At 47.7% G+C, this 13,724-nt stretch overlaps 1 protein-coding gene across 2 annotated transcripts in view; it reads left to right on the top strand.

Moving 5' to 3' along the window:
- CDC45 (cell division cycle 45) overlaps nucleotides 1-13,724 on the top strand; it is a 433,910-nt gene that overhangs the window by 319,250 nt on the left and 100,936 nt on the right. For both annotated transcript variants that reach the window (XM_085633419.1, XM_085633420.1), the window contains one exon: nucleotides 10,957-11,095. In XM_085633419.1, the coding sequence (XP_085489545.1) occupies nucleotides 10,957-11,095 (139 nt within the window). The remainder of the gene's footprint in view (nucleotides 1-10,956; nucleotides 11,096-13,724) is intronic.

Consider the following 13,724-nt stretch of genomic DNA (forward strand, 5'->3'; position numbering starts at 1 on the left):
GACCTAGTGCTAGGATTCCATTCCCTGCCAAGGTCCTGGGAAAAATCCTAAACACCCAATTAACACCCTTCATTTCCTCAGCGGACCGTTTAGACACCCCACAATATGGTTTTTGACAAGGGCACAGCACGGAAACTGCCCTGGTTAAGGCAGCAGAGGAGCTCCGAGCAATACTGGATTCAGGTGCCAAAGCCACCCTAATACTGCTGGATCTATCGGCGGCTTTTGACACTGTTAATCATGATATCCTAATCAAAAGGCTCCTAGAGGCAGGAGTTAAGGACTCTGTCCTTAATTTGATTAAATCATATTTGAACAATAGGTCTCAATATGTTCAGATCGGAGATTCATGCTCAGACGTTTACGCTTCCATGTGGGGTGCCGCAGGGCTCCTCACTGAGCCCAACATTGTTCAACTTGTATGTGACCCCCTTGGCTGATATCATTAGGCAGTTTGGCTTCTCGTTGGTTTCCTACGTGGACGATACTCAAATAGTGGTGTCCATCTCAAGCAATTTGGAGGAAACTGTGGACCGTTTCAGGCAATGCATGTCCCGCGTAGACCAATGGATGAGTGCGAACTGCCTAAAGCTAAACGGAGGTAAAAAAGAGGTTCTCCTGCTGGGCTCCGATACATCTTTTTGGTCGCACAACTGGTGGCCTCCCGGTATGGGAGTTCTTCCAGTCCCAGTTAGTAAGGTGAGGAATCTGCCTATCATCTTCGATGACAAACTGACGTTTCATCATCAGATTGAGAAGGTCTCATCTTTGGTCTTCCTGATGCTAAAGACAGTCAGAAAAGTTCGCACTTTTATCCCCCCAAAAGCAGTAAAAACCACTGGTGACCGTTCTAGCCTTGGCTAGACTTGATTACGGAAATGCCTTGTATGCGGGCCTTCAAAAACAGCATATGCTCAAACTCCAGCAGGCGCAGAACGCAGCTGCCAGACTGCTGTTCGACATTCCCAAATTCCAGTGTATTTCCCAAGGTTTGAGAAAACTTCACTGGCTCCCAGTGGAAAAAGAGGATAGATTTGAAATACCTGTGCCTAGTTTACAAAGCTATGAACGGGACACGTCCCTTGTTCTTGAAACAACACTTCACCTGGTACCATCCTGCTAGAAACTTAAGATCATCGCAGAGCAAACTCCCAAATTCAATAAAGTTCGTTGGGGAGGCACAAGCTTTGTTCTGGGCACTGCGAAACTATGAAACTCACTCCCGAAAGACATCAAAAACAGCCCTACGTTACTCTCCTTTAGAAAATCACAAAAAAATTGGCTATTTTTCAACTAAAGTCACTTGTTTCTGTTATCGCCGGCAAACCTTTCCGCCAGCGCCTAGACACCCTCAGGCATTTTGTGCACTATATAAATTTTAAAATCAATTCATTGTTACTTCTCCTTCTTCGTGGTGGTCAAAAAGGATGAAGGCATTTGTCCCATTTTAGACTTGCACCCTTTCAAGACACTCTTCCTTCAGGACAAATTCATGATGCCCCCGCTAGCCCCGGTTCTGTCTGCCCTCAACACGGTAGACTGGATGATAGCATTGGACACTTGTTTTCACATCTCCTCCTGAAGCCCCACACCGCCATCTGTGGTTCATGTTGCGACAGTTGCATTTCCATTTTGCAATCCTCTTCTTTGGTCACACCAGCACCCCTTGGGTGTTCAAGAAAGTGATAGCAGTGTTGGCAGCAATTCTTCGGAGGTCCGAAGTCCCAGTCTTCCCCCTCCCTCGACAAATGGTTGCTGAAGGCAGGCTCATCCCAGGCAATTGTCAACCACCGCTAGACTACTTCAACCCTCCCAATATCCTTGGTTTTCTGTTAACATGCTGGAGTCACACTTGCCTCTTTCTCCGATGCTCCCTTTCATTGGAGTCAGTCTGGATATGGTCCAGTTTTGTGCCTTTCCTGTTATGATCCTGGTCTTCCAGCCTCTGATCGTGGATTTCAATGAAATGGTCAAGCACACCACATGGCATATGCAGTCTCCACAGTGGGATCTGTAGTCTCAGTGGGCCCAACATGAAGAGGGTCTCTCTGACCACGTCTAGATCTTGGAGGAGACTGCAAAAGACCTTCGGTTGTGGTTGCTCGACTGCGATTGGGTCAGTGGCAGCCCCTCTTTCCCCCACCCAGTACTGACAGTGGTGACCAATGCATCCCTTTTAGGTTGGGACTGCAACCTTGAAGGGGTGGAGATTGCAGGCCTCTGGTCTAAAGCGGAGGCCTGGTTCCACAACAATCTTCTGGAGCTGTGGTGGGCCATTCACTTGGTGTTGACAGCCTTCCTTCCCTCTATCAAGGGAAGTTTGGTGCAAGTACTCAAAGACCACACCATCAACATGGGGTATTGCAACAAACACGGTGGGGTGGGGTTTTGGACCCTGTGCCAGGAGACTCTATCCCTCTAGAAATGGCTTCACCATGAAGCGATCTTCCTGGTGTTGAACCACCTAGAGGAATCTTTGAACACTAGAGCGGACAAACTAACTCATGGATGCCTAGCAGTCATATTTGAAGGTGCTGCAAGACCTTTTCCATGCATGGGGAAAACCTTAGCTCGATCTCATCGCAATCAGGAGAACTTGCAATTTCAGCAGTTTTTCAAATTGGAGTCTCCAAGGGGTGTGTGTGTGTCTGTGTCGCTCTCTCGCTCGCTCTCTCGCTCGCTCTCTCGCTTTCTTTCTTTCTCTGCAGGCTGCAGGTGTCGTCTTGAGGCTTAAGGGAGGTCGGGGGATCACCAGATCCCAGGTCAGGATCGCTAGGTGGTGTTGGGCCGCTCTAACTCGGGCCGTGGGCATTGGGTGCACAGTGGAGCGTAGTCGCCGTGGAATCCGGATTCTGGGGTGAGTCTTTGTTTGAGCAAATCCGGTGCTCATGGGAGACAGAGTTTGTAAGATGGTTGCAAGGCTCTGGGGGTTCCTGGCTGCTGGATTGCATGCTCTTGGAAGGTGGTATATGGTAGGGCTGGGGCTAAAGCAGTTGGTGTCCTCTTCTTCTTCCTGGGTCAGCACGGTTCTTTGGTCGTCCTTCTTTCTTTCTCGAATCTGGGGAGGCAAGCTTCGGATTTGCCCCAAAATACTCGATTTAGGGGTGTGCAGGTTGGTACCAATGGGTCCCTTCCTTGGGGTGGGTACACCCTGTATTATGCCACCCTCCAGTGGGAGGGGGCATGAGCCTCAAGATGGAGGGGACTGAGCTGTGTGCTTCACATTGCCTCCCCCACCTGAGGGGTGGGGTTGGCAAAGCTGGGCACACCTCTCTTCCTAGCTTGGGTTTCCCGCTGATTCTCCTGCCCAAAGTGGGGGGCGGAACTGGTGGGAGCCAGTTGCTGGGGGCAGCAAAATGCAGGGACAGCGTCCATAGGCGGCAGGCCTTTGAAGCTTCCCCTTTCATGGACTCAGCCCATCCTGGGGGGAAGAGGCATGACACCCCTGCCCAGGATGGGCTTTGTTTCTGACTGCTCTCTACCCTGGGGTCCAGAAACCTGTTTGGTGGTGGCAAATGGTGGGCAGCCATTTAGGAACCACGCCAGGGCTGGACGTTTTTCAGGGGGCTTCTCTAAGATGCCCTCTGAGTGCTTTTTACATTAATTCCTACACTGGCTTCGGTGTGGTTTTAATATGCTGAGAAGTTTGCTACCAAACTTCCCAGTTTTTAGTTAAGCTATTATTGAGCTATGGTGTTTGTAATAACCATCTCACAGACCATATACTCTTTATGGCTTTGCTACACTTAGTGTCTGAAAATGGACTTGAAAGCTGTAGGGACACAGGACTCATGACACTGTGCCCTCACCTGAAGGCTAGTGCACCCTGCTAGAGGGATGACTTACCTAGGCCTCAGGCAGTGGGCTGCAGGCATGGCACACAGGGATGTGTGCCATGTCGACTCTTTACTGTGCAGGCTACGTGTTTTGGTGTAGAACAATGGCAGTTTGTGGGTGTTAAGGTATAGGGGCCCTAAGGGTGGCACAATAGGTGTTGCAGCCCTTAGAAGCCTTACCTCGTCACAGTGCCCTTCGTACCCATGATACCTTTTACAAGGGGCTTACCTGTGGCCATGGAGGTGCCATTTGTGGGTACAAAGGAACATTTTTGGGAAAGAACACTGGCCCAGTGAACTTGGTTGGGAGGGACCCATGGTACACCCAGTCAAGTTGCATCAGATATCAGGCAAAAAGTGCAGGGTAACCATGCAAAAAGGGGCACCTCCCTAACAGAGGTACTGCTCTGAAGTTTCCGGGTCCAGATTGACGCCTGGGGAAATATTCAAAAGGTGAGGAATCCGGTTACTCTCTACCAGAAATATTGTTACCGAAGGTAAGTGACTTGTTAACACACAGCACTTTCTGCAATTCGTGCCATCTTCACTAGACTGTAACATACATTCTCTTCCAGGGGATCCTCATCAAAGTCATTAGCACGGAATATTCCCGCACATGCGTGGGGACCCTGGAATCTATAAAAAATGCATATATGAAAATATATATATGTATAATTTTTTTACAAACCAATGCAGCCTTCCAGAATAAATCAAAAGCTAATCCATGTTCTGAAAATCTGCTTTTGTAACCATAGATTGGAGAAAATAGAAAACAGGAGGACAAGAATCACTTGAACTATCTTCAAAGACCAGAAGAAAGTTAATCTGCAAAACAGCAGGTATTGTTTGCCCATAGGCTGCATTGAAAACTCAATAACATAAAAAATCAAAGCAATTGTTAGCATTATCTGGCTCCCTGTTTTTAATGCAGGCATGATCCCCAGCTTCCCCTCATGCCTCAGAGTTGACTGTTAGGTCAATTTGTATTTCCGGCTCCTTCAGTCAGGACCCTAGAGTCTCTAAAATCTGGTAGTTTCTGTTCACTTGATGTCTTTCATCCTGTAGAGTAAGGTACTACAGTTTTTCTGGCAGAAACTTGATTTTCTGTCACAGCACGCCCTCTCCTTGACTCCTACTGATTTAAACTCTGTGTATATACTCTCTTCTTGAGTCTCACTCCTCTGAGACATGCCAAACTGTAAAACTGTTTCTAGATGCACTCTCAAGGAGAAGGAGAGAATTAGTCTTTATGGTCTCACAGAAGCAAAAATCTACCTCAAGAGGAAGATCTCCAGTGAGGCATAGGATGAGGATACCCAGGTCAACCTCGAAAAGTAAGGTCCCTGTCTTTCCTTCGGCATCTGGCTCGGCGTCGAAGTTGCCTCCAGCGATGAAGAAACTAGTTTCCCTGTCGACGAAATATCCACTGTGGACGGTATCGGAGCAACACTTGGCATCGAAGACTACACCGAAAACTGCAAGTTTAATGTCTATTCATCGGCATCCGGAGGTATCAGATGAGCCTTCTCCATTGGTGTCAACTCAGCGGCGTTCAACGTCTTAGACGTCTGTCTCCGTTGGCATCGACTCAGATGTTCGAAGTCGAAACGAACCCCTCCTTTGACTTCAACCTGGTAACTGTCAAGGTCGAGTCATCGACCCACAATGACGACTTGTCAAGATCCGGAAGGCATTCACCATTGTCACCTAACCGTACGATGTCTAGACATCTGTCTCCGTCATTGACCTCGCGGCCAACGTCAAAGCAACACTCGCCATCAGCACGGTCTCTTTCAACGTCAAGGGCTAAGACAAAGCCGGCGTCAAAGCACCAATCTCCGTCGGCGACATCTATCCCGATGCTGAGAATCCCGACACCATCAGTGTCTTCCCAGCGCCCTATGCTAGTCCAAGATGTCTCAGTGACTCAACGCTCGACGTAGAGACAGTCTCCCCAGTCAACGATCTCGATCAAGAAGACCGTCTGATCGTTCAACGTCAAAGGGACACGTGGCTTTGTCAAGTTCAAGATCACTGGTGGTTCTACTACTGACGTCGGAAAGCTCAGTCTCCCCATCTCCTGAGCGTTCTTAACCAAAGATAACAGAGCCTCCTGTACAAGAGACAAGAGGGCAGAGATCAACCTCTGTGCACCTTTCTCCCAGGGGGATGTTGCCACTACATCATTGGCAGAATTCCTCAACAGGGCAGGTGTGAGAACCGCTGGACTACTCCAGCCCCCTGCACAGCTCTCCACTGGCTCGGTTGGTGCAGACAGTAGACCTCTCTCACATACTCTCTCCGAGTGGTCGAGCTCGTGCTTGAACAGCGACTCCACCTACAAGGAGGAGGACCCCAGCACGTAGTCATTGTAGAAGAGACCGATCTCCTTTGTGGTCTTTGTCCTGGACTTTTTCTTCAAAAAGGGACTATTCACCTACCTTCACAGATAGTCCACCTTCAAGAGTCTCCCCAGTGGATGATGATGGTACTTTTCAGGACATACTTACCGGGGTTGTAACAAAATTGAACATTGACATGCCTACCCCTCATACCCTATGACTTTTGAAACTTTGCACCAAAGATCAGCAACAAGGCCTTTATTGCCTTTGGTACCTGGGCTCATTCAGCCGGTCATGGATGTGTTTCTCACACCGGCAACACTTAAGACTGCCCCGGTAAGGATCTTGAAGTACAGACCTCCAGAAGAGGATACACTATTCCTTAGAGCGGATCCACCTCCGGATTCTGTGATTATCGTGGCGGCGAAAAAGATGCTTGCAGTGGCTTCCCCCTCAACGGTGCCTCCGGACAAAGCAAGCAGAACCCAGGACTCTTCCCTCAGCTCTCTTATGGCCCTATGATAGGCCCTGCGGGATTCTTTGGAAACATTTAAAGACAACCTTCACAAAGAGGATCACAGAGACTTTGAGGATGTATTACAAGAAAGGGGTTTAGTAGTGAACCAAACTATTAGCGCTGCAGTGGGTGGAGCAACCCTATCTGCTCATTCTTATGTGCATGGGATTTGTGCCAGACGCTCATCCTGGCTTCGGCTCTCTGCACTGAAGCCCAAACCGCAGTAATTAATTCTAAACCTCCTTTTCTCAGAGAGTTCCCTCTTTGGCACACACATAGACTCTGAAATGACCAGAATGAAAACTGAGCTCGATACCCTGAAGGCAGTAGGCCTTGAACTGAAAAAGGAATTCCGCTGCAGATACATGCCATACAACCGCAGGGCATTCCATCAGAGGGTTCAAACCCCCTCAATGGCAGAGGAATCAGCAACATCAACCCAGAACCCGCTCTCAGGGGCGTCACACTTCCCTTGGGAGAGGGGCTCCATGCCAATCCACCACTTAGGCAAAAACCCCTTCAAAGCAATGAACGTTCACTTCCCCCATCGCCATTTCCCACTTCAGTGGGGGGGGGGGCGCAACATCACAAAAGATCAATGGGTGTTAAGTACGTTGTACCGTCTACGTTTTCGTCATACACCCCCGGCTATCGCGCCAGTGAAAGCTGAATGCCACCATCTACAACTGCTACAACAGGAATTATCCACTCTCCTACGAAAATCGGCCATAAAAGATGTTCCTGTCTATCAGCGAGGATAAGGAGTATACTCAAGGTATTTTCTGGTGAAGAAGAAAGGTTGAAAAGCAGAGTTCAGGCCTATTTTTGATCTGCGCACTCTAAACAGATCCATCTGGAGGGAAAAGCTTTGCATGCTGGCTATCCATCAAATATATCCTCATCTCCAACAAGGAGACTGGATGTGTTTGATAGATCTGCAGTATGCATATTTTCATGTACCAGTCAGCCCACGTCACCGGAAGTTCCTATGCTTCATAATGGGATCCAAGTATTACTAGTTCAAAGTTCTTCCTTTTGGGTTGAAGTCAGATCCTCAAGCGTTTACCACATGCATGACAGTAGTGGCAGCTGCTGTACGGCGCCAGGGACAGTTTGTTTACCCTTACCTCAATGACTGGCTTCTGAAGGGACCTCAAGCCCCTCCCCCCCTCCCCCCCCCGTGTGCAAGGACCCACTATCAACACGGTCTAGCCCTTTTGCAGTGGCTGGGCCTTCATGTCAATTTCGAGAAGTCGGTTCAACATCCTACTCAGAGAATACACTATCTGGGTGCAACAATAGACTCCGCCGTAGGAAAATTGTATCCTTCGGAGGAGAGACGATCTATATCACTCTGAAGTGCAAACAGATTCTTCACGCTCCCTTTCCTTCAGTCCGACAGTTTGCCTCTCTCCTTGGGTCGATGGCATCCTGCATCTTTCTCGTCCCCAACGCCAGGCTGAGAATGCGACCTTTACAGAAGGATCTGGAGGACAAGTGGGATCAACGGATGCCTCAATGGGATGACAAGGTTCATCTGTCACAGGCTGCGAAATCCTCTATCCCATGGTGGACGTGTCAGAGAATCCTCTTGGTGGGAGTTCATTCCATCGGTCTCCTCCGACGCAGTCTCTAATCACACATGCTTTCCTCCAGGTTTGGGTAGTGCACATAGGGTCCCTCTTAACTCCAGGTCGGGGGTCGACCAAAGAACAGACTTATCACACCTCCATTCAGGCCAGCTCTATACTAGTCCAGACGGACAACACAACCACCATCTAAACAAGCAGGGAGGGACCAGATACCTCTCTCTATCCTTGGAGGCTCAAGCACTCTCGCATTGGCTCCTGGCAAGGCAACTGTCAATCACAGCAATACACCTGCCAGGTGATCAAAACGCTCAAGCAGATTCCCTCAGTCACTTCGACGATCAGCAAGACTGGGTTCTACATGACAAGGTGGTGGAAGGAATCTTCAGAGAATGGGGTCGTTCAAGTATCGATCTCTAAGTGGACGATACAAACAAAAAATGCTGCGACTTCGCGTCCAGGTTTTACCGGCCAGGGTCCAAAGGGAATGCCCTTTTGATCAACTGGTCAGGGGGCCTTGTGTATGCTTTTCCCCCTCTTCCTCTCATCCCGAAGGTCATAACCAAGCTATTCCACTCCAGTGCGAGGATGATACTGATTGCACCAGACTGGCCACGACAGTTGTGGTACTGGACCTTCTGCACCTATTGGAGTGCCTGCACAGGAGATTGCTGTGCATGCCAAGCCTGCTGCCCAAAATGAATGGGAGGATTCATCTCCTCAACCTTCTCTTGCTGAGCTTAGCACCATGGGTCCTGAGGTCCTCCAGTATGGACACCTAGTTCTTCCTCCGGACTGCATGAACATCTTGAAAGAGTCTAGAATGCCTTCTACAAGGTACTCTTATTCTTTTAAATGGAAACGTTTCTATATGTGGTGTGTGCAGAAGGGGTTCCAACCTACCAAAGGTCAAGAGGAGGTAGTTCTTCCTCATCGCCTCCACTTAGCCAAATTGGGTCTGAAATGTACACCTTGCTGCCATTACGGCATATGGAAAGTCATTCTCTCAACCTTCTTTCAACTTCAGGTGGTCCAGGATTTCCTGCAAGGATTAAAGATCTTTTTTTCCCCAATCCGACGACCTTCACTTCCCTGGGAGCTAAACCTGATCCTGTCCAAGCTCATGCCGTCCCCCCCCACCCCCCACCCCCCTCCCATGAGCCTATCCACAAAGCATCCCTTCAACATCTTACATGGAAGGTTGCCTTTTTAGTAGCAATCCCTTCAGCTCGTAGGATGAGTTAGATTCAGGCGCTCTGCTCTGAGCCGTACACTGTTTTTCACCACAACAGAGTAGTTCTGAGAACCCATCTCTACTTCCTTCCGAAGGTGGTGTCAGATTTTCATGTTAACCAATCCATCTCACGGCCTTCCTTTTTTCCTAATCTATCTACGCCAGCTGAGAGGTCTCTTCATTCTTTAGACCTAAAAAGGATCTTAAAATTCTGTTTAGACAAGTCTAAGGCTATTAGGAAATCTGATCAATTGTTTGTAAACTATGGTTCCTTCGGAACAGGTTTCCCAGCTTCGAAGCGCTCCATCTCCTAAGAGCTCCATCTCCAGATGGATAGTGTCATGTATCAAATAAGCCCCTCTTTTCGACACTATTGTCTCGACTCGGATGCTAGAGAAGACACTCACGTAGGCCAGGCCTCCTTGAGAAACTTATTTTAATGCTGAAATCAGCTTCTATAGTTTTGCTTCTCATTTGCCTGCAGGTGGAGGATGGGCTTGCTATTCGATTCAGTGCTTATGACTACTGATGAGGATCCCCTAGAAGAGAAGGATACGTTACCTCTAATCCTAGTTCGCTTCCAGGGGTATCCTCATCAGTCATAAGCAAACCACCCACCTCCCCAGGCAAATTAGGCATTTTAAAGTCATATCTTAGATCCGCAAAGAACTGCTGACCTAACTGTCACCTCTGAGGCAGGATGGGAAGCTGGGGGTCATGGCTGCCTGTTTATGCTAATAATTGCTTTCATTTCCTATGTTATTGAGTTTTCAATGCAGCCTATGGGCTAACAATGCCTGCTGTTTTGCAGAATAACTTTCTTCTGGTCATTAAAGAGAGTTCAAGTGATTCTTGTCGTCCTGTTTTCTATTTTGTCCAATCTACGGTTGAAAAAGCAGATTTTCAGAACATTGATTAGCCTTTGATTTATTCTGGAAGGCTGCATTGGTTTGTGAAAAAATTATGTATATATACATATAGCTGTCTATATATGTTTTCACATGTAATTTTTTTTATAGATTCTGGGGTCCCCGTGCATGGGCGGGAAAATTCAGTGCTTATGACTTTGTGGATACCCCAGGAAGAGAACTAGGATTACAGGTAAGTATTTTATCCGTCTAGCACAGATATCTGATTAATACACTGCATTTCAAATTGACCAGCTGCTCAATGATTCATTGAGTGACAAACTACTCCCTCTCCCCCCCCGACCCCCCCCCCCTCCCCTCAATGTGATTGATGGACTTGGGTGGGTAAATCTCAGGACGTATTTGACCCACTGGGACCATTTTACTTGTTACTAATAAGTCTGGGTTCCAGTCTGAGTATAAGGATCTGTCCTTGTGGTTTTATATCCGAGGTGACTACAGCACTGAGAACTGGAAATTTCCGCTCATCTCTCCTTGCTTTCATATAACTGGTTTTCTGTTTCTTACAGGAGTAATATGGACAAATTGCGTCAAGGGATTGATCTGGCCAAAAAGCAGCTGTGTGCTATTCAGCAAACTGTGGCAAGTTGTATCTGCACAAATCTCATCATTTCCCAGGGGCCGTTCCTGTACTGCTACTTGATGGAGGTCAGTCCATATTTAGAGACATGTACCGGAGGCTGTGATGAGTGGCAGGGATCAGAATCAGAGTATTTTGAAAGGTCTCAAACTATTCATTTAATTTATTTCACTTTGATCCCCAGATAGTTGCTTCTGAACTACAGACCTAGTACTCCTGCCACTACCCCCCTCCTAATCAGTCCTGTGAATGGAAAGTCCTACCTTAAGACAACCAGAGAGCTGTTGCTGTAGAGTATTGCTCCAGTGACTCATAGGTTTCATTCTTCCTCCGAAGCCAAATCCACTCCCAACCCTGTTTTGTGGGGTGGTCTCTTTACCTTCTAAAAAGGTCCTAAATTTGAGATCTGCATGCGTGTACTGACAAATGCTTTGTGCTCCGCCTCTGAAGGAGTGGAAAGATTAAAGAAATAAACAGACGTTGGAATCGGTGGCACATATAATCAGCTCCGCTCTGTCACTTCCAGGGTAGAATTAAGCCTATGTGGAGTCGCACGGTACTACCTAGTAGATTGTGGGAGCACTGCTATCAAGTTTGTAGATCCAATCTGATAGCAAGAACTATGGTACTCGGAGAAGGGCAACGTCTCCTGTGCCGTAAGGGCTGAGAGGGGATCTCTAGTGGAAGTGCATCCTCTTGTACTAAACTCTACACAACAAGTACCCCACGGTCTTGTGAATCATGTTCACAAGTATCTAAAGCTAACCCTGGTTAGTTAGGTATGGGAAGGTTCTTTTGAAGCACTCTATAGTTGTTACTCACTAGATTGTGGGGAAGGAAACAATTCCTTTTGTTAGTATTACCCTCACACACTCTAGTAGTGTCATGCTTCCTCATCGGGTCACCTAGGCTCCTAAAGGTCAGGGTGGACTCAACCGTATTCCAGGGAGTTCTTGTAGAGATATGGCCAGGGGGTGTTAAAGATTAAAAATCTGCAGACAGATCCCAGTATCCCTTTGTTCGTGGAACTGTCAGGGGTATTAAAATACAAAACGGGGGGGTGGGGGGGGGGGGGTTCACTTGGAGTTTTATGGTCCTATGACCCTTGTGAGTCCTTGAATGGCCAGTAAGGTCCAGGACTTTTTCAGAGCAGAAAAAGGGGGTATCCTCCTTGGTTATTGCACACCGGGGAATCCTTATCCACTTTCATCTTACAAGGGCAGATAGCTGCTCCTTTGTAAATGTCATCAGATTAATTATCTTGCTTTTATTACTATTCTTGACTCCATCCCATTTTGGGAGAGTATATGCATCACTGGGGACTTCAGCATATCAACCGTAACAGCACCTACTTGGTCTGTGTCCCGGGCTTGACACAGACTAAGTAGGTGCTGTTACGGGGCAGAACCCTTGACTGAAGTTTGACTAAAGGGCTACCCTTGATATGCTGAAGTCCCCAATGATAAGACACAGAACTCTTTCTTCTTCAATATTGGATCTTTGTTTATTTATTTATTTATAGAGCGCGGCATTCATCTCAAGGGATATCAAGGCGCTAGTAGCGAAAAGGAGGGCTCAGCTGCTGGTGAGGGGAAAACAAGTGTATATTAATTTTTGGGGAACAGATGGGTTTTCAGTTTTTTTCGGAACACCAGGTAATTAGATGTGAGCTGTAAGTCTAGGGGGAGTTCGTTCCATTTCTTGGCTGACAGATATGAGGAGCGCCCTCCAGTCCTCTCTTTCTTGATGCGCTTTGTTCTGGCCAATGCTTGATGTATTGACCGTAGGCTCCTTGTGGGGACATAGAACTCAATTTTCCCCTGAAGTATTTTGGGGCCGCTTTGATACAGTACTTTATGTGCGTGACTGAGCAGTTTAAATACTGCTCTTTGACGTATAGGTAGCCAGTGCAGGTTTTTCATGCACATCGATGCTGAGCTTAGTCTGCTTTTATTGCACACTAGTTTAGCTGCGGCGTTTTGAAGCACCTGTAGCCGCGTGAAGAGGAGCTCGGTCATGCCCACGAATAAGGCGTTTCCTTAGTCGAGTTGGCTTATAAGCAGGGCTTACGTGACTGTTCTTCTGCAGTCCAACGGGATCCAGGGGAAGAGTCTAATTAAGAGTTTCAGGGTGGCAAAGCCCTTACTACAAAGGGCCCGCACATGGTCCTTCATAGATAGTGTCGTCAATAAGGATGCCCAGGTTTCTTGCGCATTGCTTAGGGATTGGAGCAACACCAAGTGTTTGTGGCCACCATGTGGCGTCCCAAATTAACTTCGCACCTCCAAAGAGCAGGATTTCTGATTTCCCTGCAATTAATTTCAAACAATGCTCCTGCATCCATTGTGCCATCTCTGAAAGGCAGTTATGTAACTTTATATTGGTGGCTTCAGGTCTTTCCTCAATGGCCACCATCAGCTGTGTGTCTGCATAGGAGCAAATACCAATTCCCCATTTTCTACTGATTTTCGCCAGAGATGAAACATAGGCGTTGAATTAGGTGGGGCTTAGCGATGCCCCCTGCGGGACACCACAGCTGATGGCGCTAGATTTAGATTGGAAATGACCTAGTTGAACCGTTTGTGTTCGGTTGCTAAAAAGCTAACTGAGCCATTTCAGAGCTTTAGAGTGGATTCCCTTTTCATGAAGGATTTCCAGCATTCTGTTATGTGAGACCGTGTCAAACGCTGCCGACAG

The sequence above is a fragment of the Triturus cristatus genome, chromosome 11 (assembly GCF_964204655.1).
Source record: "Triturus cristatus chromosome 11, aTriCri1.1, whole genome shotgun sequence".
Taxonomy (NCBI): Eukaryota; Metazoa; Chordata; class Amphibia; order Caudata; family Salamandridae; genus Triturus; species Triturus cristatus.